Source organism: Acanthopagrus latus, chromosome 20, assembly GCF_904848185.1.
Source record: "Acanthopagrus latus isolate v.2019 chromosome 20, fAcaLat1.1, whole genome shotgun sequence".
In the NCBI taxonomy this organism is placed as follows: Eukaryota; Metazoa; Chordata; class Actinopteri; order Spariformes; family Sparidae; genus Acanthopagrus; species Acanthopagrus latus.
The window spans coordinates 19,865,802-19,887,002 of record NC_051058.1 but is presented as its reverse complement, the minus strand read 5'-3'; the positions used below and the strand labels follow the sequence as shown (position 1 = coordinate 19,887,002).

Genomic DNA, 21,201 nt, shown 5'->3' with positions numbered 1-21,201 from the left:
CAGCAAAAGTTGAAATACACAAGTCCTGCATCTTGCATGAAATAGAAAAGCCCAAATAAGTACAGTGTTGGAGCAAATGTACGTAATTAAATTCCAGAGCTGTCGGCCCACGTGTCTGTCTCCCCTCACCTCTTTCATTTTTCTCTCTTCCCACTTACATCCATGGATTTGCATTTAACACCAGAACCTCACACATCGCCTCCCTTCCTCTCACCGTCACACCCTTCCTCTGTCTCACATGGCTGCATCACACGTCTCACGTGCTTCAGTGTGCTACATCTTCACCGGAGAGGAAACGGGAGGATGCACGCGGAGCATGAAGAGGCGCAAACACACAACACGAGACAAACCTACATCAGCTGAATCCAAACGGGCCTTTAACGACCGACACAAAGTGGGAGTGAAACTGTAACGGGTCAGCCTGTCCCAGTTTTAAGTGGCTGGGGTTTGGACTGGTTCGATGCGCGAGAGAACTGCCTGAGAGGCTTTTCTGAGCGCACTTCTTTAATTAGCATCAGTGTGCCCAAGTTACACAGTTCTGCTTGTACAGCAGCTGCAGATGTGGTGTATGAATAATGGAGAAAACGCAGAGGGAGAGGCAGAGGCAGAACTTGTGTTGATGATAAAGATGCTTCAGCTCAGTATTATGGTTCTGGTGCTGTGCGGTCGGGGTCATACGCATATTATAATGTTGTGTAAGTAAGACAGTACTTCTTGAATACTTCTTGTTTTGTCACAACAGATAGCAGTAATTCACCTGAACGACACCACCTGCCAGAAAATGCAACAATCCAATAAGTGTCTTTGTACTTTTCGTTCACTTCTGCACAGTAACGGTGACCGACTCTCTCTCCACCTCTCTGCACTTCTACTTGAGTTTAATTGATTTGCCAAAAAAACCCCAAACTTTTTTCCCTGAATTACGAATCATAATAAACTATCAATAAACTGGCATTAGGTTTGACCACCACGTTTTCCTGGTCATTTACAGCGATGACCTTAAATAGACCGACTCCCCCCAACTGTGACTGACTCCCAGCATCCCAGGAATATTACCATAATAATGTGTAATACTGTTAATTGATCCATGAAAATCTGATGCGGTGACGGCCCTAAAAGAAGGCTGCAGGGGTATTTCATCACATCAGCAGAACTCTGGGTCAACAAGTCAGAATCAGTTTGAACTGTAGATAATTTCTGCATTGGGAAAAGTTGTCCCGGTACCACTTAGTCAAACTTCTCCCTCTTTTTCTTTCTTCTGTGATGACAAAATGCAGCTTTTTCAGTGCTGAAGAGCCTCGAAGTTAAGCTCCAAACTACAAAGAATAAAATGTTTAGAGGCAAGGAAAAACCGCCGAAGAGCAGATAAAAGGCAGCGCTGTGAAAACCTTCTTCAACAACCGTCTTTGGTTATTTCAGCAGGTTTAGTGCAACAAATTAGACCACAAAGCAGCCTCTGCTCGCAGTATTTACTGAGCTGTGAAAATACAGAAAATAGGAATATGGATATCTTCTTTTTATGCCTTTCTTTCCTGCCTCTTTCTAATTGTGTGTTCCCTTTCCCAGCTCTTATCTTTTCTTCTCTCAGCTGCACTCACAACGGGGGAGATTACTAAAAGTAGGTCATTTTTAAAAAAGAAAAAAAAAAAAAAAAAAAGGGGTGAAAATGCAGTAACAGCAGAAATGCTACCGGTTAAAATATGTGCACAGAAACAAGAGAGGTCAATTTAAAAGTCCACATTGGAGATGTGGTGGAGTTCAGAGGTGGAGCTGCTGGAGTGAGGCTTACATCAAAAGATTGCGTCTGAGTGTCGTCGCCGCCGCAGGCCTCCGCACGAGACAAAGAGACGGGTCAGGAGACGTGGAAGGAGGCGTGGGCAGCGGACGACGCTGCAAACCTACATGTTCATCGTGCTGTCAGACATGAGAGACGGTGGCCCACTGAGACACACTTGACTTTAAAACATTATGAGAGCTAAATCTCCAGTACTCCCATGAGAAGCTGGATCATACATGCACAGTAAACACAAGATACAAGAAAAAAAAAGGGCCGCTGCTTGTTAATATGCTAAGCTAGTATTTCTGCTTCTTTATGCACCGTAAGCAAGATCTCTGGAGCTGCAATGCAGGCGGGGGGGGGGATACAGGCGCTGACGATCAAGAGCCCCCCCGAGGGTCCCCAGGGTGGCTTAGAATAAAATGTCTTTTGTGATCGTCAAGTCTGAAATTATAAATATTTTATAGATTCTTGAAATCTCTCGAACTGAAAACAAACATTCTGCAGCTGCTGCGTCATCTGATGAACCTGTAACGAGCAGCGGCTCAGTTTTCTTATCTGCTCTCCAGATCCTGAGGAAAAAAAAAAAAAAAAGACTACTGATGGGAAAAATTTGCAATGGCAGCTAATTAACCACAAGCTATGATTTTAATCAGGAGTCATTGTCCTGTAGATGAATGTGTAAATGGTTGTGTTTGCTAGATTTAAAGGTTTTATTTCATTATACTTCCATAAAGTTGAGGAACCTGCAAGAGACGGATGAGGAGCAGATCTAAAGTGATGCAAAAGAGACCGTATATACAGATTTTAACTTTAAACCTCCTATAAAGACCAAATTATGACTTTAAAAGGTTCTGAAAGGACTGAATTCCCTCTGCGTTATACCAGTATATTAATATATAATGATGCTCTCTGGGAACATTACACAAAAGTGTTTTTCCAGCTTCCAGCTGCGAGCTTGACAACCGGCGTGATAAAATAATTTCCTATTTAGACAGAACCGTCTGAGAAGTCGTCCCTGGAAACTGTTGTGGAGGAGCAGAGATGTTCAAAAAATACTTCGAAGGGGATCTGATCCATCTGTGATGTCGCAGGAGAGCCGATGGCGGACAAGAGAAGAACAAAAAAGTTTTAAACACGAGGAGAAACCTCCACCGTCCAGTCCTGATACAACCGATGCAGCAACGCCAGCCTCTTGTTTTCAAACATACTGTTGTTTCTCTCGCCGTTCGTTGCACCGAAATCAGACCCGTAGCTGCCGGTGGTTCCTCATAAGATGCCAACGCCCGTACCACAAGCGCTGCCCCGTCTTTGAGCTTTTCTAACCTCAAATTTTGGTGTTTGTGACGCTCAGAAGAACGGATTCACACTCTCAAATCCGTCCCTTTTGTAATGATTGTGTATGAGCCCGGCCCTGTTCCTGGAGGATCGGCCACGACAATAAAACCTCCTGTGGTCAGAGCCCGTAAATCCTCGCGACGCCCCCGGAGGAGAACATAAGACGGAGTGGACAACATGCGGGCTTGACCATTGGCAGGTTCCACACATGGCATCTGGAGATTCCTCCCACAGGACAGCAGGTGAATGACGGCTGTCAATATCAGTTACAAGCTGTTCAAAGGCCCGGCGTTCAAAGATCACTGCTCAAACAAAGGACACACTTCTCACCTCTCTGTTTCTCTGTTTAAGAGATCAGTGGGAGATGAAACAGGACCGGAAACGGACAAAGCAAAAGGCCTCCGGTCTCTGGGGGGGCCGACGAGGTGCTACACAGATGGCGGAGGCTACCTCACCCTGCAGAGCCATAATGGCCACACAGCAGGAGGGTTAAACAAGCGTGTGTTTGTGTGTGGGAGGTCAGATCCCGTCTTTCTCATTGTTGTGAAAACCGGTGAGCTAAATCTTTACTCACTGCTCAGCCGCATCTTCGGCCTTTCAGGAGGACTCGCCGGGTTCCCAAGGCTGAATGGAGTTGGCTTAAAAACACATTAGGCAAATCAATAATCCGGCGCAGCGCGAGGAGAAACAGAAAAAAAAAGACAGGCAAGGAGCCTCAATTGGTTGCTCATTACCGAAGGGAGACCGCTCACTTCTCGAGTGGCTCGGCCTTCCAATTCTGTTCATTAAAGGTGATCAATACATCAATCAGAGGTTCATCTGTTCTCATCTGCTGACACGTAGCTGTTTTTTTTTTTCTGTTCAGTGGCAGGAAGGTTGAGTCACCATCAGGGACGTGCGTGGGTGACGCCGGCTTCAGTTCTGCTTCTCAGCCAGTTAAAAGTGGGCTAAAAGGGGCGATGTGGGAGATACGGCCTAGATTTTAGTCCAAGATGTCTCCATACTGCAAGGCAGAGATGTTAGCATGCTAATCATGTAGCCCCTCGTGTAATATCACTTTGTACCGCCATCAGCCTGGCGAGAATCACAGCTCGTTCTGAGAAGAGTCAGAAGAATGTTTGACACGTGTTACGATAGATTAGACTCTCGTTATTTTTACAAAGATTCACCACGTCTTCAAATTAATCTACAGAAAACACACAACTGGGGCTACAAGTGAAGGACTTAATAACAACTCTCAGAGCTAATAATCAAGCCTATGTTTTATTTTCAAATGTCACACTTTTTAGTCACAGACTCGTCATTGAATTGGCCCGTTGAAATGTTTTATTCCAGCTGTAATAAAGAGGTTTTGTACCTTGAACTAGTTTCTATTTTTCGCCATGTTTTATAATTTGAAAAGCACATAATGCAAGGTCTTTTTTAAAAACACTTAATTCTGGAATTAGACAGATGACTAAGTGCGCCTGGCTAAAAGAAGTCAGACACTCCTACAAGCTTTTAAGTCAGTCTGCAGGGGTTTCTGTGTTTCTGCTCTCCGTCTGTGTTTTATCTCACAGAGACGTTTCACTAAATGTTAGATCAAAGTCGGAGCTCTCTTTGTGCGGGCAGCCCCGGGGTCAGGAGATTTGATTTGCTTGGAGGCTGGACGTTACGCGAGGTGGGATAAAAAAGCAGAAACGAACAGATGACATGGGAGGGGAGGTGGAACAAAGGAGGGGTGGAGGTGTAATGAATGAGTGATGCAAGGGGAAATTACAGTTATGTGAGTAAAGGGAGGAGGAGATGAAGGACAGAAACAAAAAAAAAAAAAGATGCCTGACCAGAAAAGACGTGAGGTGGAGGAGATTAATGGCAGGTGGGAAATGAAGAAGGAAGGCAGGCGCACAGGAGGACAGAGGAGCGGATCAAGGGAGGGAGGAAAAAGGAAACGAGGAGGTGAAGGAGGGGAGGAGGGAGGGTGCTGAGCCTAATCATAATTGGCCTGACAGTGGGAGATGGTTTGGTGCTGTTGCTGGGTGGAACATGTGTGTTTCTGGGGGGGGGGAGGGTAAAACACAGAGGTCACCGCAGAGATGGAGTCCATAAAATATTCCTACTGTATCATCGTAACTGCTCAGCACTTAACTGATGCTTTCATCCAAAGTGACACCGAGCCGGTCGACTACAGTACAGGACACGTTCAGCACGAGGGGAGCTCCCGTGGGACTGCAGAGGAAGCTTCAAGTGGCCACGAGGAGATTAAATATAGCTCATCCACGCACACCACTTCACATTTTGACTAATATACAGTGAGTATATATAGTACAGCAGAGGTTTGTTGTTATTTTGTTTTGGATTCGGCTTGTTTCCAGAGTTGGTTTTGCTCATTTCACTCCAGTTTTTATTGTTTAAAAACGGCTTAATATTAGTTTACTAAATTGTAATATGGAGGTATTTTCAGGGACACGATTTAAGCAGCTCGGAAAAGTAATCTTGTATTTATTCAACTCATTAAAACCTTAATTTAAACTCGACGAACCACAGAGAGGTGACGACATGCCTCCTCTGAAGGAGCACCACGGGACCTTATTTCAGAAAGTCACAATATTTTCAGTTAGTTTTCTACTATTTCTTCTATCGTTTTAGTCTTTTTTGGTTAGTTTTAGTTAACAATAATACCACGGAGTGCAGAATATAAACATGTGCTTGAATTTAGGCGGTTAATCATGAAAAATCATTAATCTAAGAGTACACATAACTTATTTATTATGATCGTAAACTTCACCCCCTCCCCTGATGCCTGCCGGGTTCTGTACATACCGTTTGTAGACAGACGATGTTTGAGGTTTAATGCAGCAGCTTTCCAGCCAAAAGCAGACCACATATTTACACATCACTGCGCCTCCTCGCACAGTTTATTTGAGTTGGACACGGGCCTGTTGTGCCCAGCATTTACAATAACCACACCATCAGTTCCTACAGCTATTAGAAAAATAATAATAATAAAATGGAGGTTATACCACACAGAACAGACAGAACGGCACTGGACCGACACCAGAAAACAGTCCTGACCCTCCTACTAATGTACAAATATTCATTTATTTGTATTATATCGGGCAGCTGTGACCAGCGTCCTGTTTTCAGAAGGTCACTGGTTCGATTCCCCTGGTAACCCTAAACTGCTCCTGAATGTGCTGGTCGGCACCTTGCATGGCCGCCACCGCCATCAGTGCATGTATGTATGAATTGCTACGCCCTGAAGGTAAAATGTAAATGTATTGTAGATCATTCAAGAGGCTAAACTCCCCAAAATCATCAGTTTAGTGTCACAATTGATGAAGAAAAGCAGTGAAGATTTGGCACTTTCGCCTAAAATGGCGACACAAACAGCTGATTGTTTGCGCTCTAGTTGTGGCGCCGAGTAGCGAAATTATGTCTCTAAATATTTTTGGCCCAAACAGTTAATAATTAAATACACTGCAAATACATACATCCTTATACAAACATACGATAACGTAGTGAATTATTCATGCCAGATAAATCTGAAATTAAATGAAAACAAAACAAAAAAAAAGTTAATTGTTACAGAAATGACGAGGGCCTCGTTTACGACATGAAAGCGTCGAGGTTTTTCATTCAATTTGCACTCGCAATCTGTCTGTAATTAGTGTGCGATTTACCGAGACAGACACTAATCACGCAGTCAACAACTGGGACTGTGTTTTAACTGCGTCTCTGCAGTCGAGGTGGAGCCCGAGAGGAAAAGTTCAGAGTTGTCGAGTCTGTCTTGAGATCAACAAGCTCAAAAAATGAATAAATAAATAAATATCACGACCCCAAAATAAAAACCTGCTCGTTAATGAAGTATCAGCATTTCAAATAATCACTGAGGCGGCAATTAAAAAAAAAAAAACTTCAGAGGCGGAGAATTCTTCCTGATCCTCCGCAAATGAGCGTGAACCCGATTGACTCCGGCGACACTTTTATCTCTAAACGCGTTTGAAATGAGGCTTAATAAATCTGTTCCCCCGGGTGAAAGGGTCAGAGCTCATTACAGATGTGCAGTTTCTGTTCACATCAAGCGTGAGACTGCGTGCGTTTGGCTGCGGAGGGACGGAAGATGGTAAAACAAGATGTGTGAGCAGCATTCTGGGAACATTTACGCCACTGTTTGATCTATAAAATGTCATAAAATTGTGACAAATGCTCACACTTAGTTTTCCAGAGCCCCAGGAGACGTCTTCAGGTTGCAAAATCCAAATATACGTACACTATATTGAATTTTCCTGCATTCTGGTGACTAAGAAATGGGAATTCTTTTTTCCAGGAAGCTTGAGATTTGTTTTGCTTCTCCATTTTTATATTTTGTCTCTCATTCACCGTGGAGGGAAGAGATGCAACAGAACAGTCTACAGCCAGAAACAGGAAAAGAGGAAGAGGGTGTGAAAACTTTTCATAAATTCAGGAGAAATGCAGGAGAACTGTGACCCCGGGAGGAAACCTGGGGCGGTGTATGAAAATGAGTCTCCTGGGAAAATCATCCGTGGGTTGACGAGTACTGTGTGCATATTCGGATGAGATGGTGGAGCTGTAGAGGATGTTCTGATCGGATCTGACTCAGAACCCGGTGGCAACTTGTCAATCACAAGGCAGCCATGCCCCAAAAACATACCCTGCTTTATCATCTGTCTTACTCTGAATAAGACTGTAAGTTACAAAATGAACACCGTGCCGTATTGAAGCTAGAGATTGAGGTCATGAAATTTTCATTTTCTCATAAGCTTACATGCAATCAGGCTTCTTTTTGCTGCCTCTGCTGGACAGTGGAAGCTAAAAACATTTTTTTTTTATCCGTCTTTGATAAAATTATATCATATATTAAGGGTTTGAACATTGTTGGAAACAGTTGTGGATAATGTAAGTACAAAAATAAACACATATAAGGAAATGTTTGATATTATATCTTTAAAATACACACAATCATCTGAACAGTCTAATCACTTTAACCTTGAAGCTTTACATTTGACCCGTTCATCTGTTACGCTGACGCTCGCTCCACTTCCTCTGCTCATGCCGCATAATAAAAACACACCACGGTGCTATTAGTGGGGTTAAACCCTCTGTAACACACTCCACTAAGTGTGTTAGCTCTTGTGTGTGTGTGTGTGTGAGGGTAAAGAGACGGAGCGGAGAGAAAGGTTGCTTGGCAGGGATTCGGGGAGGGCTGCAGCGCAAAAAGTAGGTCAGACCCGAGTCGAGCATCGACTCTTCTTCTTTCATTCATACACAAACCCCTGATGCGCACTGTGCGTTTTTTTTTTTTTCTCACACCTTTTAATATCATCTCCGATGTGTATTTACACAGTCAGCACCCACAAACACACACACACACACACACACACACACACACACACACACACACACACACACACACACGCTGGCCTGGCCACTCGCCATCCATCACTCCACCCGGCCTCCACCCCCAGGCTGCAGCACGGTGCCAATGAGACGAGCTGGACTCCCCACTGGCCCACATAACAATGACTCTGAGTGTGTGTGTGTGTGTGTGTGTGTGTGTGTGTGTTTGCGCTGGTCTGCTTTAATACATGTGAGAGAATTTGTGAACTTGCACGCAATTTTGACTTTGCAAATTGGAGGTTATATAACGACGATGCAGAGAGATTCATCCTTGAAGACACTTTGGTGACGGAGCAAAGTTTTTTTTTTTCACCCTTTGTCGAATCAACAATAGCTGTTTTTTTTTGTTTTTTTTGATACTTTGACAGCTCGCTTTGAGAAATATGAACGTGTCTTTTTTTTTTTTTTCATTTAACAGAAGAAGTTCTTGTCGCAAAGCTGTACAAGAAGTTTGCCTGAGGAAAAAAATAGTGAAAGTTTGATTTAAAACAGGAGCGATCTAAAGAAAGAAGGTGGAGAGACGATTTGGTTATTGCACTTTTTCTACATTTGATGTTACGCTCACATTTAAGTTAATCACAGCGTATGGAGGATTGATATTCTGCCCTAATTTTCTGTAAAGCTCTATAAGCTTGTGCTGATTCCTCTCCATCCCCTTTAATGTCCTCCATCTTTCTTCCTCTCTAATCTTTACATTCCTCTCACAGTCGTCCTCCCCCCTTTTCTACACTCTCTGGTTTTTGTCTGCATGTGTCTCCGGACCTCTCGTCTGTGGTCTGTGGACGAGATGTGCCGTTATTATCTCCAGCCAGCAGGGTTATTAATGGATCGCGTACGTATCAGACAAACATGGATCCAATGGTTGCCATGGGAACTGCATCCGCAGCGCCCCAGAAAGGATGGAGAGGTAGAGAGAGTGAGAGAGAGGGAGGAGAGGATGAGGGAGGAGAGGATGAGGAGAGAAGTGGAATGTGAAGTGAAAAACAAGAGGGGGGAGGGTGAGCAGAGGCAGCAGCAGCAGCAGCGGGGCGGGTGATTAATGGAGAAAGAGGAAATAGAGAAGGAGGGATGGAGGGGAAAGAGGAGAAGAGAGAAGCCCACTTCTATCAGTCTGAAATATTTGATTCAGCAGAAAGGGTGACCTTGGCGAGGAAGACAAAGGCAGCTTCGCTTTCTCTCTCTCTCTCTCTCTCTCTCCATCTCTCCGTTTGTCTTATCACTCGTCTCTGCCACCGCCCTCCCTCATCCTCCTTTTTATTAACAATGCTCATGTCATCTCAAAATAAAAGAAAAATGCACTATGACACATTTATTTAACAGTTTTTTTTTTGGCTCGTAAATATTCATCACCCTCTGGAGCTCAGCAACAGATAGAATTCCTCCACGAAGGCAAACAACGTTAAGATGACGGCCTGCATTTCATCGGCAAAACGTGCAGGTTTGTTTTAGAGATTCTGATGTATTTTTACCACATTTCCAGGTAGGCAGGGGTGTGCTGATCTAATACACAGGATCTACATTATATCATTTTTGCTTGTCAGTATGTTTGTTGTGTTTCATCCTCAGTTACATCCATCCAGTCACAGCGGGTAAAGTCCCTGGCCTACGATATAAACGTTTGCTCCATGCAGATTTCAGAGCAGGATCCACAGGATCAGGATTCCAGGCAGGCAGCCATTGGTCTCCTTTAATTTCAATGGAAATAAATCACTTAACATTTTGACTTGAACGTGCCTGAAATACAGACTTCTCTACAGCGCTTTTCCAGTCTAATGACCACTCAAAGTGCTTTTACAACACTTGAAGAGGAATTTTGGGTTCAGTATCTTGCTCAAGGATGCGTCGACGCGCTGGGAGCATCGGCGCTGAGGAATTGAACCAACAACCTGCTCGATTTCTTGAGCTACAGCCGCCCAATTTCCAGATTTAGGAAAAGAGGAAAGAAACCAGCCCACCTCCTCCATCTGCTGACTCACTAAATCGCCTCGCTTCCTTTTTTTTTTTTGCGCTCCCTACATAATTACAACACCCACTCCAGGTCTTCACCCAACAATAAACATAACTATGGGTCATACTGGGCTGACTGCACAGACACAGAAATGCCTTTTGTAATGAACCCTAGTATACATGAATCTGAAAGAAGAGACTACGTTTCAAGACTGTGTGCAGAACAGTTTTAAAGCAGTTATTCAAAACTAAAACATTTGCATTCCCTGATGAAATGTTTCCACAGTTTTCATGTTCTGTTGATGTGTTCTGACTCCTGAAGCGAGAGAAGATGTAACGTGGTTGTACGGTGATTGTTACAGAGTGGATCATCTTCTCTCACAAGCAATCTTGGGCAGAGTACAGACTTCAGCTGGCAGAGAGCACTTCAACCACAGCAGTTTGTCTTCCCCTGATATCAGGTTACTAACGAAATTAGCTAAAAATCAGACGACGTCAGCTGAGAGCAGATTAGCAAATAAAGAACTGAACACTGATGTCAACCTGAGACACTAAAAATACATCAGAACAATCTCTTAGTATTCCCAAACATCCATGTGGACTGAAGAGAAACTGGTGGTAGAAGAATGACAGAGCACACTGACGCCCACATGTCTGCCGAGAGTCTGATGACACCACCTCATCTCTGCAGACTCATGTTCCTGACGGGCCGTCTCAAAACCTCCGGTGACTCAGAATTTGTTGTGCGCTTCTGTTTCATATCCGACACGTTCTACAATTCACGTGCTTCACTTTGCATCTTCTCTCCACCTCGGTCTCACCTCAGCTCATCATTCCTAACACGCTCTCAGCAACACTTTCTTTCTGTGTTTCTAAATCCACTTTTTTTTTTTTTCCCCTTCTCCCTGAGCAGTCCGGCTTAGCAGCTCCACCTCCAACGCCTTCTGCAGTGTCAGGAGCAGACGGGGGGGAGGCTAAACACTCAGGTCTTCGGGGAGAAGGGGCAGAAGCAAGGGCAGAAATGGAATATGACCACATCACTCTGACAGATCAATGGAGGGCTGTGGACTGCCGCTGACTCATACTGTAGGACGGGCAAGGAGACAGAGAGGAAGGATGAGAGCCGGTGGGAGGGAGACAGGAAGGACAAAGGGTGGAGGAGGTGGTGGTGGAGGTCAGAGGAGAGCAAGACAGAGAAAGTATGAATGGATGCAGCCATGCTTGAAGACAGATAGTGTGTTCAGGAGGTAAATCCATAAACATCTGTCACGGAGACAGATGTGGGCAATTTACAGCGGTGTAAGGAGGGAGGAGGGCTGAGAGGGATGTCCTCTCACACACTGTAGGTCCTCAGCACCGGAATAAATCAGCAGAAACTGCAACAAACCATTAAATATCACTTTATTTAATTAGCAATTAATCCTGTGGTTCCCAACCTGGGTGTCGGGACCGTTTACAGGGTCACGAGATGAATGTAAGGGGACGCAAAATGATTTCTGACGTATTAAAAACACAAATACACAATATTTCAGGCCTCATAACTCAGTCATACAAACTAGTCGAGGCTTTTTATTGAAGCAAAAAAAAAAAAAAAATGCTGAGAGCCTCTTAATGGTCTGTTGACTTTTTTCTTTTGTTGCATCTATAAAAACATTTTTTTTATCTGACCACCAGTCAGTTTCTATATATATTCAATTTCGATAATAAAAGAGTGAAAAGCAGAACGTTCTCTCGTTTGTAAAGCTGAAAAGCGCGACTGACGTTTGATATTTCTGATAGTTTTATGATAGTTTTTTCTTTGACGTGCAGTGCGACGCCCCTCTACTGTACAGCTGTTTGTTAGTCAACATGTAATTATGTGATAAATGAACTAAAGATATTATTTCTATTCTAAATGTTTCCCAACTGATACATTTTCTGTCCACTGAACAGAATCAATCCATCATTTCAGCGCTGAAACCATCAATGTGCTCGATGCACCAAAACGCACACGGAGGACAGAACAGCAGGCCGGGGCTCATAAAATCATGTCAATGGTGTCCATGACACACACACACACACACACGCACACACACACACACACACACACACACACACACACACACACACACACACACACACACACACACTATATCAATCTGCTGCTCAGGGTTTTTCATTAGTCACTGTGGACACTGACAGCGGTGGTAGCTGTGGACGGAGCTGTTGCTACAGAAACAACCCACAGTGCTTTTTATTGTCTAAGAAACCAATTCCAGCTGCTTACACAACACAGACACTACAATGACACGAAGACAGAGCGGATTATGTGCACCAGGGATTTACAAGACCTCGGCCACGGGGCGACTTTGTCATTAGGTCGTGACTGACGAGGAGGAAATGTGCCGAGAGGCTGAGAGCGACACGTTGTGCACGAAGCGATCTCGACACGTTTAACGTCAAAACATGTTCCTGCTCAGAAGTAACAAGAACATTTCTGCACTTAGTGCGACGTTGTGTTGTGTTTGAAGGAGCTGAATCTTTAAACTTCAGTTTATCACCTGTGAGATCGGAGGATGTGGATGAATAATTCAACAGCGAGTTTATTTTTACATTCCAGATCTCAGCGGAGGAAAGTGTGAGGCAGAGTGTGTGATAACGGCGCCGACCGAGAAATAAACAGTTAGGAATGTTTGAAAACCGAACGAGATGAAACAAAAAAGCGCTTTCAGATTCAGCGTCGAGTCACAAGACATTTGAAAATATTGTTACACCTCAGTAAAACACTTCACTGAGCAAACCCAAGACAGGGGCGCGAGGTTAGACTTGTTGCTCAAGGGCACGGCAGCTGGCAGAGACTTTTACTCTTCCTGTTGTGTCAGGATGGGAAATATATTGGTAGCATATGATTATTGTGATCTGGGAGCTTTACTTCAGAGTTAAACTGGAGACTGTTTCCTCGTCTTCATTATGATATTTGTGATTGATTCATGGACACACACACACACACACACACACACGTCATGTAGCATTATTAGTCTTTTTGCCCAGTTTTATTCAAGAGCCATTTTTCCAGCGATGAATGACATCTTTTTCTCAGCATAACACCTTTGATAAGATGATCTCAGGCGTACTTACTTTAATCAAGCACCTGAAACAACCCCTGTTCCTTACTGCGCTCATTATTCAACACATAATACTGTATATCACAGAGCATAAAAGCTGCGATTGTGTGAAGCGTACATCATAACACAAACACAACATACAAAAGGAGACGGTCGAGTTATGTCACAATGAGTGACCTCATCGATCGTAAGAGTTGATTACGTACTTTGATCTACATGAGGACTTTAAATATGGAATATCTGTTGCTGAATAGCAGCTGAAAAGACAGCAGAGGAGGCGCGATTATGAATTATTGGTGAATGGAATCAGAGGCAGAAGCGCAATACAAGAGTGATCCTTACGTTTCTGACTCAAAGAGCCAAAACCGGCCAAAAACCTTATCAAAACATGATTAAAACTACATATAAATCTGGGTTAATTGAGAAAAACGATCGATCTCTAATCTTAAAAACTAGTTCAAAAAGACGTATTCTATCTCTAGAGAACGTAAAAGTAATCGATAGGAGGGGGGAACATGTTGGTAAGATCCTCTGGATCGCCTGGATGTCTCATTGATTACTGCAGAGTTTGTGTGTGACAGATGCGGACGGTGGGAGTACTGCAGTCGCTGCTGCGTGGGGTGCATGTCAACACACACACACACACACACACACACACACACACACACACACACACACACAGAGGGAGACAGAGAGGAAAGGGGGTGGCTCTGTCTCATCTAAATATAGGCCTCAACAGCAGCACAGCCTTAAATATTTCATTGCCTCCTCTCCAGAAATGAAGATGGGGGAGCCGGGAGAGAAGACGGGAGGAGGGGGAGATTTGGAGGAGAGAGATGAGGAAGCGGAGGGGGGGCCGCAAGGGGTTCATCAGTACAAAGGAGATATAGTCAAAAATAGGAAGACAGAAAAAGGCATGAAAGGGAGGGGGGAGGATGGAGGGATGGAGGGAGGGAGGGAGGAGGCATGGGAATCTAATCCCCCCCTCCCGTCCTTTTTATGCAAAATAAGAATGAAGTATTTCTGAATTTCTCGAGACAACTGGTGCGTCATGGCCGATAAGAGGGTTATCTTCTTATGGATACGCTGCGGAAAAATCTCTGAATCACTTTGGCTTGAGACGGCTCGGTGTGGTATTGATAAGTCTGCTCTTTATATAAAAAAATAATAATAATAAAAAAAAAAACTGAAATAAGTCAGCCTTGAAGAAGAAGAAGAAGAAGAAGAAAAAACACTCCAGTCCTTCAAAATATCAAAACATTCACAATAACATGAAAAAAAAAAAAACAGATTAACGCCGAGCAGATTTAGAAAAACCGTCAAAAAAAACAAAACTGCGGCTCATGAAAAAACTCGAGCATCCTGACACGAGCTGTGACGGGGGAAAAGAGAGAGCGGGGGTTTTACTCCCAGCGGTGTGTCACTCTGCTTTGGCCTCGCTGTCATTTTGAGGAGGATGAAGTGATGCTCTGTTGCTGCTGTAAGCTGCCCTTCTCCCTGCTCACCATTGTGCATATAGTGCACAGTGCAGCATGCTGAAGGAGAGATAAAGGTTAAAGCCACGTCTGCGGGGAGCCGCGGCGGAGGATCATACGGCGGCGACGCACAACCGTCCTGTGCAGGAATCTCTGAGACACGCATGCAAGTTAATGCAGCCGGAGGAAACGCACACAAACACACATATTTTGCTCGTGCCGGCGTGGCCCCTTTGTTCTGTCGGTGTTTCCGCAGTGATGGATGAGTCGGCATGCTGAGCACATGGAGGGTCATTACGCGAGGCCCGGCGGAGGCCTTTTCTCAGCCGCGACACCTACAGAGAAAACGAGCTCCGCCGTGCAGCGAGATACCATCACAGAATAGAAAACGACTGAGCCAACACACACACACACAGATAAGCAGATTCACAAACATCTGTCTGCACGCACACATGCTGTCTCTCTCACACACACACAGACACACAATGAGAGACAAACATGGATACGAAAATCAATACATGTGCCAGACTGTTGTGGAGGAGTCGATTCAATAATCAGTGGAATGAGCGACGTCAGTGATGTAGAAACAAAAACAAACACAGCAGCGGAGGTAAAGAGCCGTCAGATCATCGGAAATAGTCAAACATTAACACAAATCACCTTCTGTTTTTAGCTCATCAATCGGAAAAGATGCTTCGGGGGAAACTTTCCACGGATCAATTAATGAGTTTACTTAAAAACGAGATTGTCTGTTTAAATTTGCTGATGAAATTCTCTTTTACACACTCTCACAGACACCAGCCACCCAAATACGCCTCATTTCTCTCATCGTGATCCATTGAAATGAACAGAAATCGTGCGACGTTAAAGAAAGCTGGAGAATAAATTCGTAATAAATCGATGTGTATTCTGGGCTCATCCTCCATCAAGTTTCGTGGAAATCCTTTCAGCAGTTTTTGGGTAATCCTGCTGACAAAAACATAACCTATTTGGCTGAAAGTAATCATGGACCACAAACTTGGACGTATCAGCTGTGGTGTCACCTTGGATTTGGGCTCTGATGAGTGATTGTTCCTGGAGCCAGAAAATCCCAAATTTGGCAAAGATGAATCGAGTTGTCGAGGAACAAGACTGAACCTGTCTGTCTCTGATATATATCCTTTTTTTTTTTTTTTTTTTGGCATGTTAGCAGCGCAGCTTTGGATGACAATATTGATCCTTCAGATTTTAAATTCTGAAGACTTTGTTCATCTACTGACTTTCCTTCCACTGAGGTGATAAATCAAATGACAAGTTGGGTCAATTTTTCATAAGCTTACGTCCAGGCTGACTTCTCTTTGCAACCAGTGGAGTCGCGCCCTGCTTACCATTACCATGAATACACAAACATCAACATTAGCATGTTTGCATTTAGCTAACTGAGACTAGACACTGCTGGCATGTCTGTTAATGACGATGTATTTTCAAAGACTACAGATCCAAACGAATACCGAAAGTCTAGACGAGCTGCTGAGAATTTCCTCAGACAATACCAGCATTCTTGTCAGAGAACATAGCAGCCCGGTCAGAAGGTCTGAATAAAACTAGTTAATAACCACATTACAAATAAGTGACAGAAAGGGAAGAGGGGAAGAAGGCCAACAACGTTTACAGCAGCACAGCCTGATTTAATTACAAATCCAATTCAAAGAGCAAATAAAGCGAAGCGGGTTTAAGTGGGGACAAAAGGTCCAATCAGTACAAAAAGTGAAGTGAAATTAAACAGCAGAAATAAAAAAGAAATCAACAAATATAGGTGACAACCATCGTGACCCTGAAGGACTCATACAGGACTTGAAGTGCTTCAGTTTTTCTGGTATTTCAGTTGCATTTTGTGCTTTTTTTCTCATCTATTTTTCTGTGTGACGGTCGTCTTCTCCGAGGATTAAAAAACCTGATGAAAGTGAAGCGGGTGGATGAATTAAATCACTTTATTCACATTCACTTGCTGCTGGAGCGGCTTTGTTTAAAATTGTTCTGGGGTGACTGAGACACAAAGAGTCGAGTGGTTTCCTAATGCTAACGTGTAGCATAACCTTTCAGGAGCAGCTCGTGATAAGGAAACAGTCACCGTAACACAATTACCAGCATGTGACAGCGTCTTAATTTGTTACATAAGAGAAAAACCCTTTGATTCGAAATGACTACACAATGAAACGTACAACTGAGGACGATCTGAGGTCAGTTTGGTGTGAGAGGAAGCGAGCGGGGGCTTGATCTTCCTGATGCTAAGAGAGAAAGTAAAGCAGACCCAACGCAGCTGGAGTCACCTCTCATGAACCGAGTGAAATAAATAAACTCAGCTCGAGGACACTGCCTCTTTTTCACGTTTTAATACATAAAACGTGCACCTGAATGACTTGAATATGTTGATATCTGTGGTTATTCGTCAGCGTCTCAGCGTGACAGAGGGTATGAAGCGCGGTATGAAAGGAGACGGTCCTGACGTGAACCTCTCTGACGGCAGGATTCGAGGATTTCATCGCCTCCGTATCTGTTTCTCTGCCTCTGTGGCTGGAAAACAAAATGAATGCCGGCCTGAAGAGAGCTTTGTTGAACTGAACATTAAGGTTCACGTTAGGACAGCTGCGGCTGTGAACTCCATCTGCCCTGTAATCCCCCAGCCTGCCACAGGTCACACCGGTCGATGCTGCACATCTGGACAGATGCTACTGGATCTGACACGATGTTTCAGGAATTCAACAACAGTATTCTACCTTCACAACAATGATAAGAATGCGGTGGCCTCTGCGATCACCTCAAGCAGAGGTCAGTTCACCCCCTAATAACAATCTCATATGTTTCTTCTCACCTGTTGTGCAGTTTGTTTTGGAGATGTTGGCCATTTACTCAAGGACAGTTTTGATATAACTATACAGTATTATACTCGCATTTATCTTCATTCTGGAGGCAAAGATACATTTATTTGATAAGATTGCATACAGCATCATAGCCAGACTAAGTGGCCGGACCAATAAGCAGTCGACTGCAGGAACTATTTTCTACTGGTGTCACAGAAGGAGGCATCCATCTGCTCATGGACAAGCAGCTAGTTTTCTAAGCTCACTAAGCTCAGGAGGACGCCATTAATGTTTACATCCTGTCACGAGAGCGAGCATCTCGTCCATCCTCCTGCGCAGTGATACGTAAAGAAAATAGTTCCAGTTATCTTTTCTAACCAGGTAGACAAATTCAGCCTGTACCAACACTTGTTGCCCCCCCTGCCTCCCCCCATCACCCATCACTCACCTCTTGAAGTGGCTGAGTAAGGTGCCAACCAGCTCCCCGATGCGGCTCTCATTGGCAGGCACCATGCCCTGCAGGCACACCACGAGGTCCCTGCTGTCCTTGGTGTGGAACACAACCAGCTGGTCCTTCCCGGGGGACACGCTCACTCCAGTCACCTGGGACGGCGCCAGAAACAGAGAGAGAGAGTGAGAAAAGAGAGAGAGAGAGGACACGATTAAACACAGACAAACATGTACACAGTCAAACACAAACATGTGAGAAGGGAGGAGCGCGTGTTGAGAAACGTAACCATCTGTACTGTGGATAAACACAAATACAGCCGATACAGACGCAGATGCATATCAGAGGATCTGAGCTGGGGCGTCCCGGAGGACGACAATTCACCGCGGTCGACAATTCATCACGTTTAACTTCCACAGGAAGTAAAGAGAGGAGACCTGGGGTTCGCTTACTCAGCACATCCTCTGCTTTAGTGTGAGGAAAGACAAAGACACTGCTTCTGTTATTTATTCCGTTCTCAGTAAGGAGGACATCTCATTCAGTGAACCGTTGAAAAAATGCTTCCCTGTAGCTTAATGGACAAAGTGCTTGTGCTCATGTTGCAGCCACAAACACTTTAACTATCTGATTTGCTAATAGGCTAATGCTAATGAGGACATTTTGACACAGTGATGAGTATTTAGCTGCTTCAGTTTCTGGTGTCTCTGTGTGCTGTCTCACTGTCAAGACTGGTGAAAAGCCAGACAGACAATGTATGGATTAAGCCCGATTTAAGCCTTGAGGCCAAACAACTGCTAGATTAGCCGGCGTTTGATGTGCAGACAAAAAGACAGAAAGACTCTGTGAAGATTTTCAGTGAATGGAAAGTAACAAGAACATTTCACAGAAGACTTCAACAATAGTCTCCAGTTTCTGCTACAACATGTGAAATACTACTTTAATAATATCAAACACGGGCCACATTAGAGAAGTAGAGCCGACTGTGGACGGCCAATTAAATCATCACATATACCAGAAACCCAAGAGATCATCGGAAAAACAGATTGTTGGTTAAATAAATGCATTTACTGGGACTTTTCCAGTTGCAGTATTTTTAAATACCAAACACAAAATCACCTGCTCGGGTCCTCAGAGTGCCGCCAACTAGTTTGAACACTTCTCACTAAACATACAGGTCACTCCATCATCTCAGCGTGAGTTTGGAAAACATAACTGCGAATCACTTCACCACCTCGACACAACATCTGAGTACTCTCCTTATCTCTTCTGTAATAATTCCAGCAGATCTCGACCGTCACTGGGTGCGAGTAGGAGTGATGCCGATACTGATATTATCATTATATTTTTAAGATTTATCAGCTGATATTCTTATATAGATTAGAAACATTGACACACATGATCAGCTGATGATTCCTGGTCATGGTTTAATCTGCAGAGCTGAGTCCGAATCTAACATACATTATCTACAGTCACGGAGATAACGTGTGTTTAAATGTATTTAATGTGGTTTTAATTTACGCTTTGAGAAAATCACCGTTGCGTACTGTTTTGGGCTAAATTAGTTATTGATTGATGGCACGGGACAGACTGGGCGGGGAAAAAAAATCAAACAATCCCAAAACAAAATACTTATATTCAGAAAGAGCTTTTTTACATTTAAACTGAGTTGGAACTGTATAAAAACTCGCCAATATCTGGTGTCTGTTGGTTCATGGGATCTCTCCCACTCAAGGCTTAAATCAGCACTTGCAGTAAAGATTTATTGATCAGCGTCCCCCAAAGGCCCAATCGAATTCTTTCCCACTCAGAGCCCCCCCCCCCCAACCACCAAACCAGAGCAGAGCAGCACGGCTAAAAGGGGAAATCCCGGCTTTTGCAGTCGGGTTGTTTAGCTTTACAGGTCTTCAGTGCAGACACAACAGGAAGACACCGATATCTCCACAGGTAAACACAGCTCAGGGGGAAAAGGAGCTCATTACCTCTCCATTTCTTCCTCTTTTATCCTCTTTCTACTCTTATCTCTCTTCCTTTTAGCCTCGCTTTCCTCTGTCTTCTTTGTTGCTCCCTCTTTTTAGACATTTATTTCCCTTCTTAATTTGTCTTTTTCCAAGCTGAACGGAGGCCTGTTGAGGAAACACAGCCACGGGGCAGCCAGTCAGGTAGCATTAATATCCACGCAGCAGACTGTAATGCTTGGACAGATTCTCCATCAGGAGGAGGGACGGGATGCTACCGGCGGCTAAAAACCCACCAGCTAGCTTATTTAGCTCTAACGTGGCTCCAGAAACAAACACTTCACATAATCAGCGTGAATTAGAGCCTAAAGCCGTGCCCCTCTGTCTCAGCAGTGCACCCGCAGTTAATTACATGGAGCCGATTACATTTACATTTATATTAAAGGCTTAATTGATTGGAACGACAGTCAGTGTTCTAATGAGCTGGCTAATGATACATTCTGATTCGCTTCCTTGTCTAATTCTTTTTTGTCTTGATTTACCCCGAGTAGAGGCATTTATCTGCGCAGCCATCTGTTCGAGTGTTTGTCTAGTCGAGCCGAACGCATCCCGACGAAAACTTGAGGCTGATGATACATTTTCATTAAAGCAGTCCAACTTATACGCGTTCGTTTGTGTAGTTTATAATGATCCGGCTCATTGTGACGCTCGGCGAAACGGGTTGAACAAATTCTTGGATGCAAATCTGAATACAAATGTCAAGATATCAATTTTTAGGATTGTGCAGTGGATGCCTGATGAAATGCAACTCTCAGCTAGCTGAAGCTCTTCAGTCTTTGTTTTATATCAGAGTTCAGTGATTGTCTTTAGGTTCTGGACCAGCAACAAGCAATTTGGAGACGTCACCGTGAGCTTCG

The 21,201-nt window shown here is 44.0% G+C and overlaps 1 protein-coding gene across 2 annotated transcripts in view; it reads right to left on the bottom strand.

Annotated features, from left to right (window-relative positions):
• myo1d (myosin 1D) overlaps positions 1 to 21,201 on the bottom strand; it is a 100,611-nt gene that overhangs the window by 11,344 nt on the left and 68,066 nt on the right. The window contains exons 21-22 of one of the 2 annotated variants that reach the window (XM_037080355.1): positions 18,330 to 18,484; positions 17,390 to 17,594 (exon numbers count right to left, since the gene is read on the bottom strand). In XM_037080355.1, coding sequence (XP_036936250.1) covers positions 17,405 to 17,594; positions 18,330 to 18,484 — 345 coding nt within the window. In that variant the 3' untranslated portion in view covers positions 17,390 to 17,404. Of the gene's footprint in view, positions 1 to 17,389; positions 17,595 to 18,329; positions 18,485 to 21,201 lie in introns of those variants that run through there. The other variant, XM_037080356.1, reaches the window with a different exon arrangement.